General features: G+C 36.0%; 1 protein-coding gene across 2 annotated transcripts; it reads left to right on the forward strand.

Moving 5' to 3' along the window:
- Positions 1-246: 246 nt before the first annotated feature.
- SNX16 (sorting nexin 16) lies at positions 247-27483 on the forward strand. 2 transcript variants are annotated; one of them, XM_026100696.2, is made up of 8 exons: positions 268-3173; positions 4090-4548; positions 8960-9046; positions 13309-13457; positions 19255-19324; positions 22871-23007; positions 25228-25344; positions 25639-27483. In XM_026100696.2, exons 2-8 carry the CDS (start codon positions 4177-4179, stop codon positions 25745-25747), a joined length of 1041 nt encoding a protein of 346 aa, XP_025956481.1. In that variant the 5' UTR covers positions 268-3173; positions 4090-4176; the 3' UTR covers positions 25748-27483. The 2 variants fall into 2 exon arrangements, with proteins under 2 accessions (XP_025956485.1, XP_025956481.1); XM_026100700.2 differs by lacking the exon at positions 25228-25344 and having other exon boundaries at positions 247-3173.

The following is a 27483-nucleotide window of genomic DNA, read 5'->3' on the forward strand; positions in this document are numbered from 1 at the left end:
GCGGCGGCGGCGGCGGAGGAGGAGGCGGTGGGGGTGGCGGCAGGTGAGCGGGGGGCGCTGCGCGGGGCGGGAGCGGCCTCGCGGGCTACGGGAGAGCCCTGCCAGCCCCCGCCATCTCGTGCCGGCGGCGCTGGCCCGTGGCGGGCACCCCGCGCCCCTGGGCGGCGGCGGCCCCCCGCCGGCGGGCGAGCGATGCTGCTGCCCGGCACGGCGCGGGGGGGCGCGGCGCGGCGGGCGGCCGCTCGCGGGGCTTCCCGGGCTGGCGCGGCCCTTCGGGGTGTCGCGGGGCTCGCGTCGCCTCCCCCGACGGTTACCGGTGACTTAACGCGTCCTGGAGTTGCGCAGAGCCGCTCTGGCGGAGTGCGCGGTGGCCTGAGCGCCGGGAGCCTGGTCCTGCCGCCTGCCTGGTGCGGCGGGAGGCTGCTGCCGGCTGGGAGAGGGACAGGCCACGGCGGGCGTTTGCGTCCACCTTGGCGCGTTTTTTTAATTCTGTTCTTTTTTAAATTCTGTTTCAGAACCGCTAAATCACAAAGCTACTAAACATAAACGCATCTTACTGGGGGCTTTCTTTTTTTTTTTTTTTTTAGGGGGGGTAGGGTTGCTTTCGGCTGGTTTACAAGCATATGGCCTTTCTTACTTGGTAGCAAGCTGTGGGGCGGTAGCTGCCTCCCTTCTATGTGCCTGTGTGTATGTTAGATGTTATAAATGGCCTTGTAACTTTGAGTCATAAGTAAAATACGTGGGGAAATACGCTGGTCAAAGTTGGCACAAAATCTTTATTTTTAAAAGTTTGTAGACCCTAACGCAACAAAAATGTTCCTGTAAAAGTTCCAGTAGTTCTTAAGGAAACATTCTGTCGTAGTAAATTGTTTAAAACCTGAACAGTAAAAATCAGCCTGACTTCGTTGTCCAAACAGGCGTACCTATAAGTAACCAGATCATAGTGTTGCATAAATCAAGTTTACTGAATCCAATCTCAGTGTTTAGCAAGGGTTGCTTTATTTATAATCTATTATCTGTGAGTTGCATAGCTTACATGTTTTTCAATCAACCTAAAAACCATTAGCTTTAAAGGATTTGGAGTTACCCGTAGCTTAGACTTGGAGGTAAACCCTTTTTAAATGTTTTTATTATAGTTTGTTTGCTTTACCCACAAAAAGGGGAGGTGGCTGTTGTAAACACTCGGGTAGGAGAAGTTGGTGTCATGCTGTTTTGTAGCATGTGACAGTAGGGTTCCTGGGACTCTGTCCTATCCTGTTTCATGTTTAGCAATTAAGTACTTCCAGTGACTGTTCTGATCTCTTCATTTCATTCTCAGCTTGCAGTTGGGAATCAAGCAGAGCCAAATACAAGTTACGAACAAGAAACAAATTTCTTCTGAAAAATAAAGAATATAAATATGTAGAGGAGAGTGAGTGCAGTGGCTGGTTTATGTTTTAGAAGGCAGCACAGTGATCTGCATGTTCTGAAGGTTGCTCTACAGCTGTGATTCTCCTGGCTTATTGTAATGGCATGTGAGACCGGTCTGCACTGGAGTTTGGATGTGTAGCTGACTCTGCACTTCCCTCCTTGGTGCAATTGATGTGAACTCTTACCTTATCTTGTCTAAAAGCATTTTATCAAATTAGTTTCTGTTGCTTCTGTTATATGAATTGACAGTCAACTTCTATATTCATAGAAAAGCCTTAAGCCCTAAGATGGTGACCTTCATCTGAGCATTGTATCCTTTTTCTAATGTTCAGCATTTATAAACTGTAAATTTAGTATTAGTGTGATTTTTTTTTTTTTTTAAACCCTGTTGCAACTCATAGCAAGAAAATATTTTAGGTATCTGGAAATTCTGATACATCTACAGTATAAGATGCCTTTATATGCATATAAAGGATTATATATATATATTTATGAATATGGTAAGTTCTGACATAATATCTGTGTATGCTTCTTTTTATTGAAAAAATACATCAGATTAAACACCCTGCTGTGCCTCTAGCTCACTTAACCTAAGTCTTCCATTGGTTGAAGAATACTTTTCTGTTACTGCTAAGAGTTCTGACGATCTGGCAGTGCATTGGTGGTGTCAGCCCCTTTTTTAATGAGTGAGTTTACTGTCTTAGTTTGAGTCAAGAAAGTCATTTAGAAGCAAATTTTGATCACCACCATTTAATATGCTTTGGCTCACAAAGTGGGGTGGTCTTGCAGTGTACAAAAGAAACTAAACCAGAAAATGCTCCCTGGGAACAGACCTAATGCACTTCAGCTGTTAATAAGCATCCCATCAATGGGAGCAAATTAAACTAGTCTGAAATAAAAACTGCTGAAGCATGTCGGGTGTAGATGTCGGATGCACAATAGTGGGCGCTTTGCTGTGCGGACCTGCTCATATTTAGGTGTGCTACTGGCTAGTGTAGGTTTATTTGAAGCAGGAAATAGTTTCAATAACTTGTATACAGCTGAAGAAAAGGATTTAGACCTTAGCCTAGCTACAGGAGAGTGTCTTGGCTCCAACACAGGTGTGACCAGCTGCTTTCAAACTGTGATACTGAAGCAATTCAACTGTGTGATATGCAAAGTCACATAACTAACCACAGGGCTATGCTGCACTAGGAGCTGCTGGAGAGTCTGAATCCCACACCTGAGTAGCAAAATGTGAACCAGCAGGAGTTTACAAGATTGACATCTCTACTCCCTGGGATGCTGCTAAATGACCAGCCTTATCCAATGATGAGGCAGAGATGCTCTTGAGGAGTCGCTGACCATTCAAAACTGATCTTTGTGACCATATTCCCATAGCTTTCAAACATACTTAGTGTGTGAAGATTTTACTATATAGTGAAAGGACTGGGAAGTTTTGCTTTCCCTAGCTGAAGGAATTACCTCAAGAGCTTTTCTCTGTCTTTCTTGCTGGCATGGGTTCATTTCATATTTACTTACTTATTCATTTTCAGTCATATTTCATACTGTTTCAAGCAGGAGAATGAAAATATCACCCTGCAATTAGAAAATGCATTCAATTTTTGTTCCAGTAGGTGATTGATTATTTGTATGACATGAATCGGATGGACAGTTTCCCATTTCACAGCAGCCTGCAGCCTTGTGGTTAGTGCACTCCTGGGCGAAATGCGTGGTGACTGGAATCCTATTAATCCAGAGATAGCATCTAATTTGCATCTTGTGTGAGTGCTCCTTCTGGTATTTTGTTAAAACAGGATGCTGCTGCTTTTTTGGCAGTTTGAGACTACCTTAATTTTATGTTACTTTCTTTGAAATGTGCGCACACACACACAAACACACACAAAAATTAATTTTGGCTTGAAATGATTTTGTTGTAGAAAAATACCAAAAATTATTTATTTTTTCCTCAAACTTATTTTATTCCATTTTAATCTGCTGCCAAAATCGATAACTAGTTATTATCACAACACTGGTTTTGATGTATGTGCCTGTAAAACTTAATTGCTCCAACTCAGGCTACGTAAAATCTGCCTAGTTAACATTTTTATGATATTACATGCAATAAAGTTATAAAGTTGTTTTGAAAAAATATCTTGCTTTGAAAACAGATCTGTCATACTTCAGTGAGTATATGTAATATATACAGGTAACAGAACATTTATTTGCAAATACAGTTTACTGTATTTTCTTTTGATTCAGGTCATGCATATTATTGCATGCATATTTGGTTCATATAGTGTGCTCTGTACATATTACAGAAACATAACTTTGAAAATAAAATTTGTACTCTTTATGCCAAACAGTTAAACTACATCAACTTTTCAGATGCTGACTTCTTCAATAAAACAGAATAGCACTTATTTCATAAAAAAATCTTTCACAATCTTACTTTTTTTTTCTTTCATTTTTATTTTGATAGTGAAAATTCAGGCAGAGACATGAAAAGGCATCCTTTAAATTATACAGATGTAATTTTAAGGCAGCATTTTATATTTATATTAAATTCCTTGTGGAAGTGTTTAACCATTGATACTGATATTAGCCATCTCAATATTGAAATAGTTTCTTCCAAAAGCAGTTTATTTCACTTAAAATAAAAACAAAAAGTTATGACAATATTTCTGTCCTCTCCTGCAGATACTGTTCTTGAAGATAAAGCATGGATCATCCAGTGGATGAACCTTGAACTCCAGGACCAGAAACTGAGATTTTTTTTCATGAAGCATGGCAACACCATATGTTCCTGTTCCTATTCCTATTGGAAGTTCATCTTCTAGTTTTACAAACAGAAACCAAAGAAGTTCTTCTTTTGGGAGCATATCAACAAGTTCAAGCTCCTCAAAAGGACAGCTGGAGGACTCTACTGTTGGTAGTTTTAAAAAGATGAGCGTGCCTGACCAGATTGGCTCTACGTCATCTGTGTGTAGTAGTCCACTTGTTAGGACTAAGTTTACAGGTATGGACACGTCTGTAGAATACTGTTCTCAGCCCGTAGAAGATATAGAGCAGAATACAGATTCAAGGAGCTGGGAAGATCGACCGTCCACGCCTACTATATTGGGTTATGAAGTGATGGAGGAAAGGGCAAAATTCACTGTAAGTTTTGGGGATAGTACAGTTCATCTTATATAGACATTCAGATAATGATGGAATATACTTTGTGTTCTCTTTCATAAATGAAACCTGCAGTTCAGGGATGTTGTAGTAGTTTGCAAATACCAATCTAGTTTCAAAGTACCATAGTCTGGCAGGAAAGTATCCTCATTTTACAGGTGGAGGAATTGAAGCAGTCTTTTTTGAAGGTGTGTATGTAAAATAGAAATGCTTCACACTACTTCAAGTATCATGAATTTCTGAAAAAGTCAAATTCCTTACAAAGTTACAATTCCTTGCAAAATTGAACTGGATACTTAAACATCTTAAAATGCAGTCTTTTATTTTAAATGAGCAACAAAACACCCTGATATTTACCTTTTACTGTTATTAGAAACACAACATTTACTTCAGTGTACAAACACTGTATACAGCTTCTGACATTGCTGGGTTTAGTTTCTAGTTGCGGGAAATCTGTTCTGTTCCAGAGGCCTCAGGGTAAGGTGTCACATGTGTGATATCTCATGGCAAAACACTAGCTTAACTGTTTTAAATTGATTTTTCTCAAAATATACAGTAGCTGACAATTTTTTTGATACACCATATGCAGATAAGGTATTGCTTTGTGGATATGGCTGAAACATTTCATTGAGATAGTTAAGCAATGTTTGTGTAGCTGATAGAAGTTGGTGGGGTACTAGTTATTAAAAAATCACAAATAGGTAAGAAGGAGGAAACAGAAGCATTTGTTCTATGGTTTTCTATGGTTCTATGGAGATTAGAAATGTCAGAAAGCTAATGCTGTTAGGACACTTAAAATACTAGTAAAATCATCAGGTTCTTTTACAAAGAATTAAATAGTGCTATTTTTTTAATTATCTGAAAGCAATATCCTGTCATAGGTTTTTAATATCATTGTGCATGACAGCTTAAGAGAAGAGCCAAAAAAATTTTTGCTTATGAGTTAAAAGGTTCTTTTTAAATAATATGTTCAAAGCTAAAACTATGAATAGTATTGTTGTATTGATGTGGTTTGGTCTAAAAATAGCATATTCCAGTATGCTTATAGGATGTTCTTCAACTGCATTTAAAATATGGAGTCAAAATAGTCATTGTATGTAGAAGGCCAGATTACAGTATAAATGAAACATTCTTCATAGTTAAAATGCTTGGATGCTTTTTTTGCCCTTTCTGAATTCACTACTTGTGTTGCTGTGTTTGTTTCAGAGAGCAACACACAACATAAGCAGTTAATTAAAGATAAGCTTGCAATTATGTTTTAAAGCTAGTGATTATCTAGTGCTAAAAATTTTGGTCGCTGCTGTAGTGCAAAATCGGTGGAAGGTAGTGGAAATAAAACTAAAGTCACTTTTAAAAGCTGCGGAAAGGAGACTTACTAAAGTTTTCGTACAGTTTGTGTAGTGTTTCATTGTTCCCAAGAACATGAATCTGAATTACTTATGCTGGCTGATGTACCAACTTTCAAAGTTAAATATTAGTGTATTTTGGAGTACATCCAAAATTCCTAAATGTGTTTTAGTGTGTTTCCATCTTTGAAAAAACTAGCTGGAAGTTTCCAGCTGCAATATTACATGATTATATGCATAGATGCTTTTTCCGCACCCTACCCATAGTCCAAGTCCTCTGTAATTGGAGTGTATTACAGTGATCTAGCTTTGACATAACAAGAGAAAGTCCTGCCTTCAGAGTCTTTTACAGTTTACCAAATATATATAAAGAATATTAGCTAGAACAACTTCTTGTAATAGCTTATTATAAACTTATGGAGTTTTCTTTTAAACTTAATTCACTATTATCTTACAAACTTTTTAATGTTCATCATGATAAGAATGTTGCTGCTTATTAAATGCTTACTGAATGTGATCCTCTGCCCTCCCTCTCCCCCAGAAAAGCCAAAAACCCCCATGCAATTTGCAGGGCATTACTGAACTGCTTTGTTGCATACTGTTCCCAGTGGGTGTATTCCCCTTTTTTCATAAATACTCCCAGGACATTTAATTTAAGGCAAATTTTCCAAAATAATTTACAAAATATTCATTTACTAAAATTAGCATTTTTGGTTTTGAATAATGTGCTTTATGATTATTTCTTAATTGATATAACAAGAAAAGGTACAGAGAAAGCCAAGAATAGCAGAATTTTGGGACAGGCTCTATACAAGAAGAGAGAAAATCAGTAGAGAACCTACAGCTCAGAAACAGATAGCAGTTGATCTCAAATTAGTCGGCTAATGTGGAATGTTCGCTTATCACTTGATATTTTTCATTTTAGTTCTTGAATTACTTGAAATTTTCATTGCTTTAATAAGTCAAGTGGAAATGATAGCGAAATGGTGAATCATCTAGAAACTGGTTTCTAATGCGTATTTTCATTGAATATTTTGCATTTATGGAATAAGGCAATTTAAGACTGGCTGAAAATTACTTGAGTTTGTTGAATTCATTTGTTGTTTTCCCCCAAAACTGGCTGAGAGTCAGTTTTATAATACTTGAGCTTTGTTTATTAATTGCAAGTCTTAAAAAGGGAAAAATACCTTTTTTGCTGGTTTTGTGGGAAAAACAAAAATATTTGTTTCAGGTTGACCATATTTTTTCAGCCAGTAAATCATAAGGCGTATCACGCTCCTTGTTAGACTTGTTAAGCCTACCATAATTTGGGAAGAATATTTTTAAGTTGACTAATATTTACATGGAAACTGTTTGAAGGGAGGGGCCAAGCTAGCTGTTTTTTTTCCATAAGTGCATATGTAAGCAATATTTTTGCAAAACTTTTAATAGAATACTCTGTGAATCAGCAAACCAATTCCAAAGCTGCTTGTTCTGTGTTTAACTGCAAACTAGCAGGCCATCTTCACAAGCAGTTCTGCTTTATGAAATTTTTGTAAAATACAGCTCCTTGGTTGTTTAAAGGTTAGTGTGACAGGAAGGGTAAAATATTTGGACCCACATTTATGCAAAATAATGCAAGAAAATATAATTGTATTTGAATGCTGGCTTTGCAGACATGTTATACTTGCAGAGCGGTTTTTAAAAGCTAATAGCTTTTTTATGACTGAAATATTGCCTTTACTGCAATATGTGGTCTGTGGGTGCTGCTGCTTCGAAGTAGAGTTTTGTGCTTAAAAGCGTAGATAAAAGAGGTGCTTGCTGAAAATTTGCTTTTGATTCATATTGTAGTTATCTGTAGATATTATAACTGTCTGCAACTTAATACCTTATAGAATACAAGAAGGCAAAAAGTAGTTAAGTCTCTGAGGTGCACAGAAGTCGGCTAACATTGAGGTTACCAGGTGCTGGGACTGTGACAGCAAAAATACATTTATCAGTTAAGAGAACTGGCTGTGAAAGCATGAAACACTGTGAAAGATTTCACTGTGCTGTAGATGAGAAAATCATTAGAAAATGTTTAAAGAAGAATTTGGTTAAATGCCAACTGAGGGATTGTTTATCATTACAATTCCAGAAATAGACTTTTCTTGCTCGGAGATTATTAGTTTAAACCTAAAAGAAAATGTAAATTGGGAAAGGTAACTCAGTGCAATTGCAAAATCTCTTTTTTCTTATATTGGAAAAAGTAAGGCTGTGACATGAGAACTGTTTTCCTAGACTTTGTTTAATGTTTTCTAGTTAAAGTTGTATTTTATTAGAATTGTTTGGTTCAGGCATTTGAATATCAGTCACTTTTGCCTTTCTCTTTTTTAATATACTGTGCTTTGCACACTCCCACTGCAGTCCTCCAAAAGGTGATTGATTTTTATTATTGTTATCAACCCATTTTCTTTTAAGCTCAGTTCAAAAGATCGAGTTACTTCTGGTTTACAACACCAGTATAATCATTCCGACAGTTATCTACAGAGGTGGTTGGGTGTTCATATTCTACCTGGAAAGACAAAAACTAATGTTCAAGACAAATCAAACTAGAGCAGGATCTTATTTTTTACCCTACATCCTTTTTTCTCATGAGCCCAGACAGATGAGCTGTGTTAAAGTAATATAAGGCTCAGTAACTGTGTGATAACTACTGTTGTCTTAAAAACAGATTGGCCTCCAGAATTAATAAGGAAAACTGAAATTCAGCAAAAGTTAAAGCAGATCTGTAAAATATATTTCGCTTATCTCTTTGGTAGCAGAGACTTCATTTTTTCATAGAGGGGAAATCTGGAAGCAGTTTCACAAACCTGCCAAAGAGAGAAGGTAGTTAATTATATTTGGAAAATATATTTAAAAAAATCTTTCCTTAAATTCTGAAATTTATTAATATTGTTGATTTAATTAGATTTTTTTATTCATGAGTTCTTTCTGTTTCATTAAAAGATAAAGGATAATTTCAACCTTCCAGCCAATGCAGCATGAAGTTCTGCACTTCTTTCTGATGTTCTTGTTTTTCCATACAGGTGTACAAAATACTAGTAAAAAGAAGTCCAGAGGAAAGTTGGGTGGTTTTCAGACGGTACACTGACTTTTCCAGGCTTAATGACAAGGTGAGTGATAAGTATACAGTAGTAAATTCTGAACTGACTTGTCTCACTCATTTTTGAATGAAACATGTAGGATTCCTCATTTTTGTAAAGATTGTGTCTATGAAAGAACTAGTTTAAGGAAGAGATTTGAAGCTGTTAGTGTGCTTCATACTTTATAGGGTGTGTTAGCACCAAATGTACAGGAAATTGCTTCTTACTAGACACACTTTTTTTGCCTAGAAATGAACAAGGACCAGTATCCTTTTGCAGAAATGATCAAGTAATATTTATTTAGACTTCAGTTTACTGTCTTGAGTGCAGCAAAATCTGCTTTTGAGGGGCATAGGCTGATAAAAACTAAAATTTTTTGAGCATCAGAAGTACTCTTTGTGTCGATCAATCTTCTTTTGTTTTTAGAGTCTTGGAAGTTAATTGTGACATATCAGATCACTGTTAGTGTGGAAACTGAAATTTCACATATACTTTTTTAGACTAGATACTTAGATATTTTGATTTTTACAAGTAAAGTCTCTATTCAGATCTTTGGCAAGAATGTTTGACTTCTGCCTTGATTTTTAAGAGGAATTTTTCCCTTTTGCATCATTGGCTTTTTTGTATTTTTTCCCCTTTTGTATCATTGGCAAGTTTTTTTCATCTTTTAGTATACATCTAAACAATTCTTCTGTTACAATTTTGGAATTCTCTTTAAGTCTCAGAATTATGGCACGTTTCAAGTAATACTGCTGGCGTTTCTACGTCTCTTAAGAGCTGAGGAGTAAATGACTATATGCTTTTATCAGTGGTTCAAAACACACAATGCAGCGTTTGCAACTCCTTGTTGATAGTGCTTTAATGACAAATACTAGAAATGAAATTTCCTGCATGTATACTTTTAGGATTTTCTGTACCATATTTGCTAGAAACCAATATAAACAAGAGGTATAATGTATAATACATTATGTTATAAGTTCATTTCTCCAGCCTCCTCCTTGAGATTGGTGGCAGGTTATTCATTCCCTGAAATGATATCAGAAAATTGCCATTAAATGCCTACTGAAATGAATATTTGAGTGCTACATGAATCATAGTTTGGAGTATTGACAGAGGGGAATGGCTTTTCAGGAAGACCGAGTAAGGAGAAAAGAGCAGGTCTTGCATTGTGTGTCTTAGGTTTATGCTTGTTCTCAAGTCCAAACTGAGCTGAGAGTTGAACTTTGGAAATGGCTGAAAATGGAGGAAACAATAGGGGCAGTGTAACAATAGGGCACGTGTAGATAAAATTACACAGATCAGATGAATGCAGTTTAGCTAGCTAATAGAAGGAGCTGGTGGACTTCATAGGGTTCTTTTTTCTCTGAGAGATCAGAGTAAATATACATAAGGCAAAATAGACAGGAATAGGATCCTGGAAAGGTTTTGAACGTAACTTCCATTACTTTCTGAAATATCTGTAGTACAGGGCAGCTGATAAAATAAAAACTAATGGGAGTAAAAGACATCAGAGTCGTGAACTCTCCTTTTTTTGAGAAACAGAAGTGCAGAGTGGTTAAGCATCAGAAGAGTAGAATTCAAGCCCAAGAAACTAGAGAGTTTTGACATTCAAAAAACTTCTTTCCAGGAGATAAAAAAGTATATGAAAACGTTATGCCTATTGAAATAAGATAAAATACAATGGCATATTAATCTAATGCAAAGGAAAGATAAGTATGTTACTGGTATGGGTACATGAGAAGGCCTCTAGTGATTTCAAAATCAAAAGCATTCAGTCAGAAGAAAAGAATACACAAATAGAGGTCAGCACAAAGGATCAGCACAAACTTCGAAAGAGTAAGGCAGAACTGCTGAGATGCAGGACAAACTGTCACAGGATGACTGAAGCAATTAAGTTCTATAAATCATTAGAGACAGAAGTGATAGAAGGAGGCAGGAAAAGGTAGGTGCATTACTTGGGAGCAAACTATGGAAAGCAAATAGCAAAGGATACAGCAAAGATTAAAATAATGTCTTTCACCATAATTTTAACAAAAATGTTAATTTGAGAGCATGTTGAATACAACGGAATCTGAGGGATTAGGAGCAAAAGCTAAAATAGAGACATTTGGCTAGTTGCGTAAGTTTTGTCACTTAAGGACATCTAGTGGATTGGAGAAATGTGTGAAACATGCACTTCTGTCTTGAAAAGGTGCAAGAACTTTGTAAAGTAAATTTATTACTCTGCCTGGAAAGCTGTTAAATAAATAATAAAGTGGCCAGTTCTTAAGAATCAAGAACTTAACTATTTTTCCCTGAGGCTGTGCAATCTTTTCCTCATGTGACATGCATAATCTATCACATGATGATGGAGAGAGACATCTAGCAAAAATGCTGGATCCAAGCAAGCTGTCACAGGCAGCATAACTTGTATGACCCATAGTTTTTCTGCTGCATCTGAGGAGTGCTTGAAAAAGAGTTCCTCAAGACTGTGCTGTTGAAAATGGATCTGCTGACAGCAACTAGCTTTCTCACTCTTCATCCACAAAAGGAGCAATCTGTGGGTAGACATGCTTTTCCCTTACGAAAGAAACAATGTGATTTGCATAAACAGACAAGTGAAATCATCATTAAGCAGAAATCCAGCTGGTTGAAATGCTTTCCCAGCTGTGGTTATCTATCATCCTCTCTGCAATTAAGATTATACAGGACCTTCTTTTGTTATCTTTTCTGGGTAAAGTTCCATTCAGTATTTCATTAACTAACAGGGATTGCGGAGTGTGGAGGATACTTAAATGCATGGTGTTAATGATAATTTTGTAACAGGTGAAGGAATTTTGGATGAGCAAAGATAAAAATAGTCTAATAACAAGAGGAAATTTGGTCTGAGACAGACATGTACTTAAGGAAAACATTAAATGCACAAATAAAGAAGAAGGCTCTGACAATAAACAGTTGTATAGATAAGGAACTAAGAGTCACCATGGACTACAAATTGGCTATGCAATAACTGCAGTCTTAAAAGGCACCCTTCTTCTGATGTGAGAGTGTGCTTCTATGAACAAACATAAGCCACTAAGGTGGTTATTTCTTTAAAATGTTCAGTGAGATTCTAGCTGGAATACAATATCTGGTTTTGTTACATTTTGTTGGTTTAAATTTTTTTTAAATTAATCTGCCAAAGAGTTACCCAGGAGCTTTTTCAGAGTCCATAAAGCATAGTTAAAAACAGCAATCTTAGTGTCACCATGCTTCAATTTGCTATGCAAAGGTCAGGATACCCAGTGAACAATTATCCTGCAGCTATGTAAACACCAAGCACTAGAATGCTTTTTGGGGAGATTTTGGAATCTCTGTCATTGGAACGTTCATATGAGTGTATTAGATGTATTCAGTACATCTGGGAGAATTTTGCTTGATCCTGTCTTCACTAAAAGATTTACTGGTTCTTGTGGGAATTGCAGTTATGTTATTTTTGTAAAACCTGTTTTTGTTCACTGTAAATCCTCTTAGAGATTTTTTGTGTGTGTGCATCAAACATTTCATTTAAGAAAATACGTGTAAAAATTGTTTTTATGAAAGCATTAAGGTTTTGTTATATTCATGCATAGTAGAAAAATAAGTAAATCGGTATTCTTGGACAAACCAATCATTATATAAATTTAAGCCTTGATTTAATTCCATTTCATTTCTGAATTAAAAACAAATTCTAGGTATTTCTGACACTGGATATTCCTAATTGCTATTTAAGTAAGCCAAGAATATAATTTTGAATGTTAGTACTAAGGTTTATACCACATCTGGGTAGTCTGGGTCTTTGAGGAGCTGCTCTTTTCTAGAAGTTTTGTGTAGTGTCATAATTCATTCTGATCCAAAAAAAAAGTCCCTGCTAAAAAAGATGAGTTGCAGTGTTGTAGATCTGTAGTGGATTTTATTTATATAGTACTTTTTATCCCTAAGTACTTTAGAAGATGCTTACTCATCTGACACTTACTACTTACATAATGTTTTCTTATACTTACTGACTCAAGGACATGCAGTAGCAAAGCAGTTTTTTCACCTCTGTTTTTATATGGTGAATTTGAGAGGTCATTTGATTGCTTAAGGCAAAACAGCAAGTGGTAGAACTGTGTCTAGAATTTATACAATAGTTTGGATTGTACTTATGGTTGTGAGATTTACTTATTGCTTGAACCTAACAGAAGATGACAACATCCTATAATTCTGAGTAAAATTCAATGCCTTCATCAAATTCAGTATTTCATGCTGACATTTTTTTGTGCATCTCCATTCATCTTTGGTTTCTATTTCAGCTAAAAGATATGTTTCCAGGCTTTCGATTGGCTCTTCCACCAAAGCGCTGGTTCAAGGATAATTATAATCCTGACTTCTTGGAAGATCGACAGTTGGGACTACAAGCATTCCTCCAAAACCTAGTAGCTCATAAAGATATTGCCAACTGGTACGTCATCTATATTTTGTTTGTGGGTGGTGGGTTTTTTGTACTCAAACCCCTAGTATAGGCCATTAGACTCTAGCAGTATGACTTTGAGCAACACAGTATAGAATTTCATTAATGTTCATGTTGTGCATTCAGTCATTATGTGCATTATTTGGTTTCCTTTTAAATTAATTACACTTTAATTTAAGCAAAAAAGGGCATTGCAGTATTTTGAATTGTTCATGGATAACTATGAACTGCATGCTGTAATTAATCTTAAAATGTTAGACTAACCCATTTTTACTCCTAAAGTATTGTTTTTGTACGATGAAAGCAGATTTGATGTATTAGTAGTCTATGTTACAATCAAGTATTAGGTTTTCCTAATGTTAAGCCCTTACACTATTATGCAATTACTTCTTAAAATGTGCGTTAAACTGACATAATGTGCATTACTTGACACAATAGTAATAGAAGTATCTTTATAGATTATGTAAGTAAATGTAAACCACAAATCAAAGGAGACTGAAGAAGAGTCTAAAACATCATAGTATGATTAAGTAAACAAGTGCAGAAGTCTTACTGACCAATATCTTTTTTTCATACTGAAGTGGAAGATCCTTCCAAGCCTGGCAGATAAGCATAATTCTGGTAAATGAAATGTAACATCATATTAATATAGGCTGAAAGAGAACTTTAAGAAGCAAGTTGCTAGAGGGGTAGCTGTTAGTTCTGAATACCTTTTCCAACATCAGAAATAGAAAATCTGTTGGAGTTAGGTCAGAAGATGATCAAGAAGTAAAAGGAGAGAAGGCTATTGCATAACTCCTAAATGCATTTTTCATACTAGCATTCATTACAGAGGAATTGAGAGGTTGTTTTACCACTTCCATTCTTTTGAGGAACTATCTTCAACTGAAATGTCATTAAAAGTGAATAGTAAGAAATTGTCCAGAGCAGATGGCATTCCCTCAAGAATTTTACAGGAACTAGAATGTAAAATTGCTGAGCAAGTACCTGTGGTGTTAGAGCATTTGATGCGCACATTTGCCTTAGCTAGTTAGAAGAATGGTTGGTATTACTTTTCATACCTTCTTTTTTTCCTTAAGAACTTGAACATTAAGGCTGGGAACTATAGACTAGGTCTTCTGATGCTGCTTATAATGGAAAACAGAAATGGTAAACAGGTGAATAAAAGTAACACTTGAGAAAGCAATAACGTCTTTTGCAGAGGGAAGTCTACTGTACAGATTGTTAGGAGGGAGCTCATGTGAAATGTTTGAAAGGTAAAGGGAGAAGGATTGAAGAGAATTTATGAGCATTACCCCTGGAATTCTGGATCACAGTTCTGGGCACTGATGTTCAGCGTATTTGGAAATGATCTGAAAACAGTAGCGACCAATAGGCTTATGAAGTATTGTAGAAGGATCCCTAGATACTGAGTGACTAGCAGATTGAATTCCATGTCATTAAGTGCAAAACAGCAGAAAGTACATACAGAATCACAGAATTAATTAGTTGTTACAACCCAGCATTGACGTAAATAGTTTTCTGAACAAGCTCAGTGTTTGGCAGTAGTCAAAAGGGTGCATAAAAATTGTTCAAGAGGAACTTAAAAGCTAAGAGAAAATTACATTATTGCTATGGAAATCTGAATTGTACTTTCACACAGTCTAATACTAAAGCACAGTATTCTTTTGCAAAAGAGGGTATGCTTGAAGCACAGAGAAGGCAAGCAAGGGCAGATGAAGCTTCAGAATAGCTTCCCTACGGGAAGAATTCAGCTGAATTTAATCTTTCTGTCTTGGGGAAAAAGATGATTAAACAGGGCAGGTGAAATCATGAAAGGGATATGGGGAAGGTGAGTAAAGAACACTAATTTTTTTGTTTGATTCGTAGTCAGTGTCACACTAAGTTACAAAGCTTTGTGAGATATTAGAGGCAGAAAACATAAATTATTTCAAAAGAAATTGGGATCAGCTGTGGTGTTTGTCCATCAGTGGCTATTAAACATGATTATCTGGATGAAATATATGACTGAGAAGTATAAGAATTTCCTGGGTTTAAAATTGTACAGTGGTGGGCGTGCCAAAAAATTGATTCTTCTCTAAACATCTGTTACTGTCATGTTGCTGGACATAGAATAGTGAGCTAGGTGGACTTTTGGTCTGACTGAACGTCTCTGAAGACCTTATGCTGAGCTTCATGTTGTTGTAGCTAGTCTGAGATTTCAGCTAACTTGTTCGTATCTTGATGATGATCCAAAATGATTGGACAAAACACAGTAAAAATCTTTCATGATCTAATGCAAAAACTAATATGTAACTTCTGGAATACATTTCTAATCAGATTTAGAAGGGAGTTTAAATGTTTGTGGAATTGGTTTTTAGAGCAGGTAGGTAATTATAGTGTGTTTTGTTTTTTAAGAAAACTCAAGTCTTGGCTGTGTAAGGCTCTGTCTTAAGGTTTAAGTTATTTTAAGCCGTACAGTTTAGGATGTAAGGTTTGCATCTAATGAAGACCTGGATTCGTCATGAAATTATTAAATTAGGGAGGTTTGATCTGTCTGAATTTCTTACCTGCTTATCAGAGAATAAAAGTTTCTGTTGAATTAATATTTGCACCTTACAGGAGCATTGTGAGAATCTGACCCTGCTTCTGCCATAAAAGCTCACCCTTTTACTTCTACAGTTTTGCAAAGAAATCAGAAACTACTTGGGTCATACCAAAGCCAAACTACCCACCTGTCTTTGTAGAGAAGTCTCTTTCATCTCTCTTTATGCACTGTATTAGTATTGAGATATTGAGAGTGTGTAGGAAACACACCCTTTGGATACGTTGTTTGGTATACCTGCTTGATAATAACACTAGATTCACAAAGTAGTTTAAAGGTAGAACGTAGGATGGCATGCAAATGACTAAGTTCAGAGTCTGCGTTTTATGGATTATTTCTTATCTTTTGTCTTGTATTGAAGATTTGGTGAAAGATCAAATTGAAATCCACCCAGAGTTCAGTATGTTCAAGAAAATTCCGCACAACCCAGGAGGTGCGAGAAAGAAGTTTAACCTGCTAAACAAAAGCCTCAGCTGGCCTCATAAATGACAGCTCTTCCCTGCCTCCACCCTGTGCAAGGAACAGCTTGAAAGGGAGGAACTCAGCTGTTGAGTCTTGTCCTACAGCCAGAGCCTGTGTGTGCAGCACTGTCCTCCCTGCCCCAAGTTGCTGCCCTTAACACTGGTGTGCACTGGCATTGCTGCCTCTCTCGAGGATGTCAGCTGGCTTAGGAGCCAAGAAGAAAGGAAGGATCCATTCATAGCAATGATGCTACATGATGTGGAGGATTTCTGTGAGCTATCATAGTCTGAAGACAGAGTTTTCTCCTATTTGTTAAATGAAAAGAAGAGGTATAATACGTGCAGGGGAAAACAGGGTCAAAGCAGACTCTCAAAGCTAGGTTGCAAAAGGGTATTTCTGCCACCAGTGGAACATTTTTGTAATAGAAACTAAACATGTTTTCAGCGCTCTAAGTTGTGGTGACCTGTGGCTTTAAGTGTCTTGATTTCTGTATATACAAGACTGAACCTACAGCTCTTGATTTCAAGATGTTTCCAAAACTATAGAAAAGGACAGAATTTTCTGCAAGCAGCTTTAGGGAGAACAAAAAATGCGTATGAACTATTAAATAGATTATACACGTAGATTGAATATTTATGCACGTTCATTCTTTTGGGTATTCCTTTTTTCACATGCAAGCATTGCTGGATGTCATATCATCTTAATATTACACTTAACTACAACAGAACTATTAGCAAAACTTAGGAACTAAATATTCTAAAATACGTTTGAACCAAGCTAGGTGAATGACGGATAAAGATATTGAAGAAAAATGATCAGAAATTTTTCCATATGTGACAAATTCTTCTGAGTTAGCCATATGTGAGCTCATTCGGTACAATTTTCATCTTTATGAAAAGAACAATTCAACCATAAAAGATGTACTTGAGCGTCACGTGAGAAAAGGGTCACTTCAAATTAGCAGATTAAACAGTCTGGAAAACAAATACACTGTTCTTTTTCCTTGAAAGAGTACTTTCTGTGGCTAAATAACCTTTCATTTGGTAAAGTTTGGGGTTATGTTTCCTAATAATTTAACTAATTTAATGACTTGTCACTGTCCATCACTTTCTGAGCTAACAGGAGGGATAATTTTGTGTTAAGTAGCAGGATTTTTTATTATTTTTTTGAATACTTGGGAGAAACTGTTGTAATTGTAGAAGTTTAGGCCGTGGCTTGCACAGGTCATGAATTGATTTATCTAAGTCAGTGTTGGGAAGAGTTGAAAAAGGAAGGTTCGTAGTGAAAGCATGGAGGAGATCTCCACTGTGGACCACATCTATCACATAGACTAAGTGGGAAAAGGAGTGGGTTAGCATAATAGGAGAGGGAATTTTGGGGGATAGTGTAAAGGCTGCTGAGGTGAAGTTGGAGATGAAGACAAGAATTCAGGTCAAACACTGGCCAAAAAAAAAAAAAGTATCATCAAGTCTGCAATGGGGACTTGAAAGCAGGCGTATGCAAATGCAGGAACAAAATAAAGGTGAAATACAGCATGCGTTTTAGATAGATACTCCTCAGAGCTTTCCTAAAACTAAAAGTCATGGTATAATCAGCAGTTCAGTGTTTGCTGAAAAAGTGTTTCTCTCCCTGTTTTGCTTGCCAAACCTGAACTGTTTGATCAGACTAGTAACTAGGGAAAAATAGTGTCCTTTCTTGTGTTTGTACTTAGTGTTTGTCTCGAATGTATGGAATGAGAGGAAGGCAGAAAACTACTTCCTTTTGCCCTCACCTTCCCATGGGACTTGCATGGGAGAAAGAAATAGTGAATTCATTTAGATTCACATCTTCCGTTTTTGTGTGTTCGTTGCAATAGAAGATGATTTACAGACCTGTAAGTAGTGAGTGCACAGCACAGAATTGCTATTAAGTATAGATTATTCTGATTTAAGGGTATTTGTAGAAGAATGAATAAAACGGAGCAGGAAAGGCTTAGTGAGAAAATTGGGTGAAGATGCATGTTTGGAGATAATTGCTTATATAATCTCTGCAATTGGAGATAATTGAGATACCTTGTTTTGGAGTAAACCAGAGGATTGTACATACTGTCTTCTTCTGGCCTTTACAAAACAGTGCGTGGATGAGCATTACAGCTGTTAAACAATTTCAAGATGAATGCATTAGTTGCAAATGTATGTTTAGCAAAGACTCGTAGTACATCCATGGCCCATTAACCTTGGCAGTTTTTTCTTTCAGGACTTTTTTTTTTTACTGTGTATTTGTCAATGCTTAGCAAAGTGGAGACACGAGCATATCTTTCACTGCCCATGGTTAGTTCCATTGATACACCCTGAAGACATCTGTGTATGAATTTTAGCAGCATACTTTTTCATTCACCTTTTGATTCTTATTTTTACCAGGAGAATTTTTCAAGCATCTTCAATATCAAAGTGATAAACTTCTCAGTTGTCATGCAGTAGTGATTTCACTGAAGCTCTGAAAAAACCCACTCTAAACTGAATATTGTCCTCTGTTTTAAAACTCTTAAGAGCACTTGTGCAAACTTTTAAGTTAGGTTATAAGTACTGTCCCTGGTTAACACATATACCTGACACTTAATAGTTTGTTAAAATTATTTGGAATGCTTGGGAGTAATGTAAGGGTAAATTTTTGTTAAGTCCCTTGAATAAATATTGGCATCATATTTAAGTATTGTTGCTTTTTTTGTACTTTAACCAATTCACTTTATTTTATTTGGTAAAGCCTTGCAGTGAGAGAATTTCTTTGTCTGGATGATCCTCCAGGTCCTTTTGATAGTCTAGAAGAGAGCAGGGTAAGTACTATGTAATATGACAAAAGCAAAAGGCAGTAGTCGTTGTTAGAATATTGTAAAAATCTGCTGAGCAGTGCAAGTGTTGCAAATAAAACATTTTTCTTTCCACTTTTTCACAAAAAACTGTAAATGCATGTATTTCTAAAACTGACACATGATTTTTTGATAACTGGTGCACACTGATAATCTTTGACCACTGTACATGATACTTGTCCTAAGATGTAGTCTCTTCTTTTTGCCTCTACAAGCAGCACATGAAGTCGGGGGTTTTTTGTTCGTTTGTTTTGTTTAAGACAACTTCTGGTGGTAGAAGAGATTTTGTTCTGGATATGAATAAGGAGAGTCTATGAAGATTTAGTAGACGCATTGTCACAATGTGTACAAATTAGACTTTCAGTCTTGCAGTAAAATGTTTGTGCTGTGAAATCTAATTGAAGAATTAACTCTGACCACCAAAAATAATGATTAACCCAGGCACTTTCAGTTAGCGAAGAGAATATATTTTCATATAGTGTTGCGAATAACTGATTCAAGTAGTCTCATAAGACAGCAGCTTTTCAAGATGAATTTGAGTGAAATGGCCAGCTAATGCTCTAGGCTGCAGCCTGTTTTGCTGAAGTGTTTCACCAGCACACAGAGCTGTATCAAGTATGTCTAGAACCAGTCACTTTAGTTTTTTTGCTTTATAGAATAAAAATGTTTTGGAACGGTGCATATATTGTTAATACTATAGAAATTGTGAATGTTAAGTGACCTCCTTCAGCTAGGTTTATTTTTATTGCTTTTGAGTGGGAGTGCTTTGGCTCTGGTTCCACTACTATGTACATCCAAAGGATTTGGTATGTTTTGTGTGTTATGGGCTTTCATTTGACTTCTACATGGTGACTTTTCATCTTAACTATTTAATTGTAAGTTGATGAACTAAAATGATAATGAAATTACAGGAATTATTTGTTCATATTAATTAGGAAACAAACTTCTTCATAGAGATTTTGATCATACATACTGTGCTGAAGTCTCATCAAGGTTTTCTTTCACCATAGGGATTTAGGCAGACTGTTAAAATAGATCTGCTGCTTTTGTGCTGGTTATTAACCATTTCGGTAAAATTGTCACATATAGTTATCAGCAAATTACAGTCTCCAAGAGATAATGCACCTTATTATATAGTCTCCATTCTCCCCTTGCCCTTTTCATGTTAGTAACCATGCCCAACTCCAGGACAAGGGCTGCAGTTCATATCCTTGTTCCTAGAGCTCCATTTTAGAACCCAAAAATTATTTCTATTTCACCTGCCGTTACAATGTCATACAAAGCATTGCAAAAGAATTCTTCTGTTACTGTTTTCCTGCTGCTGTAAAATATCTTATCATCATAAAATATCTTCTATAGTCTAATATATTTTCTGTTATTCCAGTCCAGGAAGGACTCACTGAATCGCATATATCTTTTTTGAAAGGGGTATAGTTACCTGCACAATTAGAACTTACTTAGGCCTTTTCATGTATGTAATATCATACTTTTAATAGGTGTCTAGTACTTAACTGTGCAACATCCATCAACCACAGAAATTCAGGCAAAATATTGCATAAAGCAGTCTTTTCGTCATACCTTGGTAATTGTTTCCACAAGTCATTTCCCAGTCATCTGGGTTTCATGATCCACTGAAGAACAAACTCCTCTTTCAGCTGGGCTGTTTCTGTTGCTCTTTCAGAACTTCTGGGAGTATAGATCCCATCTGGATTTTATAACTCTACAAGGCTCTGGCTGTCGGCTCTTGAAGGAGCAAGATACTTCATTACACACAATTCCCCTGATAGGTCTTTCTCTGCTTTAGTTCATCTTTCTTTAGAACATGTTTCTTTAGAACATGTTGATGTTTTCTTATTCAGTTCTGAACACTGACTTCCTTTACATGTTCATCTGATGCATAATTTCGACTAGAGATGAATTTTTCAAGATTTTTTTTTCTGTTTTCATACAGAACAATAAAACAATTCACAACTCCTGTTGAATATTTGTAATTATTCTGTAAATAAGGAAATGGGTACATATGCATAAATCTAAAGGTAAAAATAATACTACTAAATTATATTCTTGAGAAACTAATGACCAATTTTCAATCAGGACAGCAGCAACCCTGAACAGTCTTACAGTACACACAAGAATCCACTTAATTGGCTTGATGAAACAGGATTACTGCTTAGCTGGAGTGATTGCTAGGTTTCACTAAAAATGGTTGCTGTGAAGAATGAATTGCATGCCATGTGTTCTCATCTCTAGTAGATGAGAATAAAGCTATGGCTTTACTGATGATTGATCTTCAGTACTTGTCAGTTAAGATAATTTTGCTATCCCAGTCAGTAAAATAAATTAACTTTAAAACCGTCAATTAATGTAAAAATTCAATAGAAATGGATATTTGATAAAAAATACTACTTTTTTTAATGGTATAATTACAGGAAAACTTAATCTTTTTAAAGAAATTTATTATACGTTTACTTGAATTAAAGCAAAGAATAGAATCTTAATGTTCTAGATAACTTTAAGATCTTACAAGAACAGTGTCTTAACCACATTGTTTTTTATTGAGTTCATATAAAATACTTATGTTCAGTATATTCCATGAATTAGTTGTTAGTTGCATGTAGAATTAAGTCAAGAAACCTGCTTAGGTTTCTTATTTACTAAGAACACATAAATTATTAAATCAGAATTGCACACTACTGTTGGTAGACTTACTGTTACTAGTAATAGCAGGCTCTGTGCCAAGACATCTGTCATTTCCTGCATTGAATGGTATTGCATTATACATTAGCTCTGTGCATTAAGTCTTGAGATTGCTCCCTCAAATTCATTAGGGTGTACTATGTATACATGTCATCTTTTGAGCAGAGTAACACAAAATACCTACCATGATGGAGTATTTAGTTGTCTTAATATTAAACTTTTTCAAACATTTTTTTCTATTGGTCTTACATTCGTAACTGTGAATTCGTAACAGCTATGTATTGGTATGTAACTGTGCTACTTTCCATCTCTATCCTGGATGAGGGAGAAAACATGCAAACATGCAATTTGTCTGAGTAGTCTTTATTCTCTATCATGAAATTGCTAGAGGCTCTGACACTTGCATCTTTGAAATTGACTTCAAAGTCATGTGAAAGAAAAGCTGATATGAGGGGAGAGGGGTAGGAGGGAGTTCAGCTGATCTATACAGGCAGAAAGATTCACGACTAGGGACTGCACGTCAAAAGATGGGAACCTCTTTTTGAGAATGGTGCTTATTTTGTAGTGACACAAACATCAAGCATGCAGCAAAGTATTTGCATTGCAGTTCGGTGTAGTGCATGTATTGTTCAAAGCAAAGTGGCATGTTATATTAAAGACAAAACTAGCCTGTTTTTTTTTAAAGTTGTATAGCTCTTTATGGTAATCAGTACAAAGAAAAACAGCTACAATCCTGTTACAGTTTGATATTTCTAAAAGCAAAATAAGGTGATCCACTGAAGTTAAATGGAAAGTATTCTTAAATCTTTCTCTTAGGCTTTCTGTGAAACTCTGGAGGAAACAAATTACCGTCTACAGAAAGAGCTGCTTGAAAAACAAAGGGAGGTTGAATCACTGAAGAAATTGTTAAGTGAAAAACAACTTCACATAGATGCTATTGAAAGAAGAATTAGGTATGTAGAAATTGTACAATTTTTAGGAGTTTCTTTCCACAAGTATGTTTTCCCTGGATACTCACAACCAACTCGGTGTTCTTGGAAACATGTTTTCCACATGATTGCTGCACTCAAGGAAGTATTTTCAATAATCTTTCTCATGTATTGGCTAAAAAGCTGTCATTTAGTACAGATTGAGCGTTATTCCAACTTTCTTCCTAAAATAACACAGGTTATGTTTCCTAATCTTTTAGTTCTTGTAAAGATGTGGTAAAGATTTTGCCTTTGAAATTCTGGATAGGTGGAACGCCTAGCTAGAGATGATAGCAGTAGAAAAAGTCCTTTGAGTTATAAAACTTACATACTCAAAGCTTTGATAGAGCATAGTGATCAAGTGATTGTACATCTATATTAATGGCTTTAACTGTGTTGCTCTGAGGTGCCTGGAATGATGCAACAGATAGCTTTGAAATAGCATTGGAGATTGTCTGTTTAAATTCAAGGGAAAAAATGGTGGAGTTTCATAATAAAACTTTATGGTGCCTGTCTGCTAAATTGTGCAACAGACCCAGGGGAGTTGATGCTGAAGTACTCAGTCAGTCTGCTGAGTCAGTCATTGTGGACTTTCCTTAGGAAAGCAGTAAATTCCCGTGGTCCCTTTAGAAGCTATTTTAATAGTGTTTGGATGTTCATTCTAGCATATGCCTGCTGACTAACGAATTACACTTGGGGGTATATGGTTTAAGTTTAAATGGGCTAGATAGGAAAAAGGATATAAATGTAATTGTTGTGACTTATTGCAAATTGTGATCCAAATACCATAGTCAGCTTGTTCCTGAAGGGAAGTAATGAGGTTTGAAAGATGCTTCCCCTGTTTGAGAAGGAAGTTACGACTCTTACTGCTAGCTTAAACACTGATATAGCCAATAAAAATTAAATAACTCGCGTATGGCTATGATGTGTTCATCATGGTAGGAAATTCTTTGTTACTATAACTAAAATAAGAAGGTATGAGTAAGAAAAAGGGAATTTTTTTTTAGTGCTTTCCCTGAAGATAGATTTCTTAATACTAGGGCACCCTGTTTCCCAGACTGTATTGAAAGCAAGTCAAGTAGTAGCTGAAGTTTAGATGAGAAATAATTGCTGTGAATTTTCAGTTGTAAAAGTAAGTTACTTAACTCTTCCATTTCTGCTAGAGTAAACCTCTGACCTTGTTGAAGGAATTCGTTTGTCTGATGGGAATTGAACCCACCAAAAGAAAAAAAAAAAAATTAATTTGGCCTTGTTGAAGTGGAATTTTGATCTGATGACTCAACAGGAATTAAGCATCTTTTGCCCTTACCATCTAGAGGCCAAATACTTAAGATTTATGTAAAGTACGAGCGGAACAATTGGGCAAGGTATCAAACTTGTAGGCATCTACCTACCTTGCTGGATTTGGCCCTAACATAATATAATTTTAGAAAATACTACTACTGTATTACTAACAATGCATGCTTTTAAAATATAACAGTGGAAAGAATAGTACTTAGAGCAATTAGAAAGTAGTGAAATAGAGTAAGATTATTTTCAACACAAGTTTGTGTACAAACCTTTCCAACTGAAGTAGCAGCTTTTAGCACTAAATTAACAAGTTTTCCACACAGAAAAGTATTTTGGAAACAAAGTTTCTTCCCCCCACCCCGAATTCTGCGTGGCTGTATTTTCATTTTTAGCCAGGCTAGTAGGATTGCCAACTCACGGATTGCTGTTAAGGAAAAGCTCATTACCTGTCTCTTTTATTGTTAATGGGAAAATATATTGCTCTGATAAACTTATATGTGAGTATAAAGTTACAATGGAGAAGCTTGAGAAACTATTCAAAAATAAAATCTTTTTATCATCCTGTTTTGATTTTTAACCTGGAAGGATTTGTGTGGCTTAGATCATCTGTTTCTAATTTCTTACCTAAATTGTAATCACTTCTCTGGGACTTGATTTTTTTTGTACAGCCACTAAATTGTGATGCAACCAGAGGACTGAATTCAGTTTAGGAATGAGTAGCTGGAGCAGATAAACTATTTAAATAGCTGCTCAGTGCAAACCCTGCATCTCTGTAGTCATAAAAGAATTGGGGCATGTAGGAGTGAGATTGATAGTTTTCCAGAAATAGCTAAGTTTTAAGTGAAATAAACAGGTCTTCACTGATGAATGTTGTCCATAAACGGATTGGTGGTACTCTGTTCTTATTTGTTATAGGGATTTATCTTTAGGAAAAATGACTCGTCAAATGTCAGGAGAAGAGAGTGAGTGCAGTGGTGAGGTGGAGTCTTCTGCAGTAGAAGCAGACCAGGGTACCCTGGGTGAGGACAGCTGGTAAATACTATTTTATTTCACATAAAGTATGTTTTTATTTTTCTTAAAGTACATTTTTAAATGTTTGTTCTATATAAATACTACACAGCTGAGGAATTCAGCATCTTATTGCACGTAGCTATCCCATGTTTCATACAGGCCCTCAGGATAGATTGTTTTAGTATAGATGTGATCACTGGTGTAAGTGATAAGTTGAACAAGTCTTGCAAATGTTTGGTGGATTGCAGACCTAAAACTACTGTGAAGAATCATGTTAGTTTCCATTTGACAAAACTTATTGATCTGTTACTGCAGCTCAGATAAAGAGACTCACGAGGTGTGCTGGAGTGGCTCTTTGGCTGGAAATTCTGTACCAGAAATTGAAGTCGCTGAAGTAGCGTATACTGCTGATGAAGAAGAATAGATCAGTAGCAGCTGCTGTTACCTTGAAAAGTGATGCTTGGGACAGACTGTGGGTAGGGGCATATAGTAGCTGTAAAGAATTTACAGCAAAGAGCAAGAATGCACATAGTGAATGTTTACATAAATCCTTGCAAATTATTGACATAAGAAATATACTCAGTGCTGCTTTGATTTCAGTTTTTACCTAGCCTTTATATATTTAATATATTAAAGTCTAATAAGGGCTAAAATCAGCTAAAATTTAAATAATGTACATATGCGACTTGGCTGACTTTTCTAGTGGAGTGGCAAAACTTCATGTTACGTCAGCAAACACATTTAACTAGCATGTCATATGTTGCCACCGATGTGACACATTTGATGTGTTCATCTGTTAGGTATTTGTGTTTTCATATTCTTATAGCCATAAATTAATGCTTGTTGAAGTAAAAATGGACTCATCTTACATTTAATAAGAGTGTAGAATTTGTTGTTTTTAAATTCTAAAAATAAAGATTATTTCTCTGGAAATTTTAATGCAATGCAATAGGAAAACTTACAGTACCAAGAGAAAAATACTTGCAAAATGGGATTATGGTTGGACGTTTTAATCAAAAACTGGTCATTTTTGCTGAAGGAACTAATGAGACCCCCAAAACACTGTGTATTTACATCCCAAGAGAGCATGCTGTGATACTTTTAGTTCGGTAATGCTGCATTTAAATCTGGTATATCTTCGCTATATACCCACGTAACAATATGTCAGTGAGTTTGCCTTTTACCTGGAACACTACCTCTTACCATCCTGCAAATGCATTCATGCCTTGTTTAAAAATATTCTAGATTATATGGAGATAATTGAAAGACTTGTAAAGAAGCCATATTTTTTTTCTGCACAGTTCATAACTAGATTGAATCTAGTTGCAATGTATTTTTGTTTCAATGTATTGTACACATGGGGATATTGCTACATATGTTCTATAGCCTATTTTTCAAATTGTATTAAGACAGGAGATGCACTTTATTATAATTAAGACTCCATTGTGCCAAGGTCAGTTGGCTAATTGGTTGAGAAAGGGGAGTTGCAGGGAGAGGATTATGTAGTGCCTTTTTGTATTTTACTTGTTCATTACTGCAGAATCTTGTTAAAGTGCTCTGGGTCAGCTTTATGGAATCTTTTGACAGCTTGTCTCTATGCTTCACTTATTTACTGAAAGTGCCTTGTTTTATTCTGCTTTTCCAATAGGAAGAATGCTGTTTTGTTTTAATCTTTTTTTTTTTTTTTTCTCCTATACCACCCACATCTTTGTTTAATGTTGTTAATATGCAGTGTCTTTGTGCTGGAGTTTTCAAAGGGAACTTTGTACTTCAGGCCGTGCATACAATGACCTTTATGCAGAACTGTGTAAGCCTTCCTGGTGAAATAAAACTATGGACAAAACACCTGTCTTCTCTTTTCCACTGTAGAAAATATTCTGAACACCTTGTCTGTTAAAAAAAAGATAATATTATTTGGAAAGAGACATCTCTTACCTCAGTGATTTCATACAATTACTCAACTTTTGTTCTAAGTTCCATTTGTCCTTGTACCAAAAATTGTCTGCATGAATATGAGTGAGAATGCTGTAACAACACACCAGAAAACTTGCTGTACTTCTGCTGAAGATTAAAATGAAAAATGACTCATCTTTTTTATGTTCTATATGAATCCTCATAGGCATTGAGTGAACTCAATAAAGTTATGACACTTCTTGAAAA

Source organism: Dromaius novaehollandiae, chromosome 2 (genome assembly GCF_036370855.1).
Source record: "Dromaius novaehollandiae isolate bDroNov1 chromosome 2, bDroNov1.hap1, whole genome shotgun sequence".
NCBI classification, from domain to species: domain Eukaryota; kingdom Metazoa; phylum Chordata; class Aves; order Casuariiformes; family Dromaiidae; genus Dromaius; species Dromaius novaehollandiae.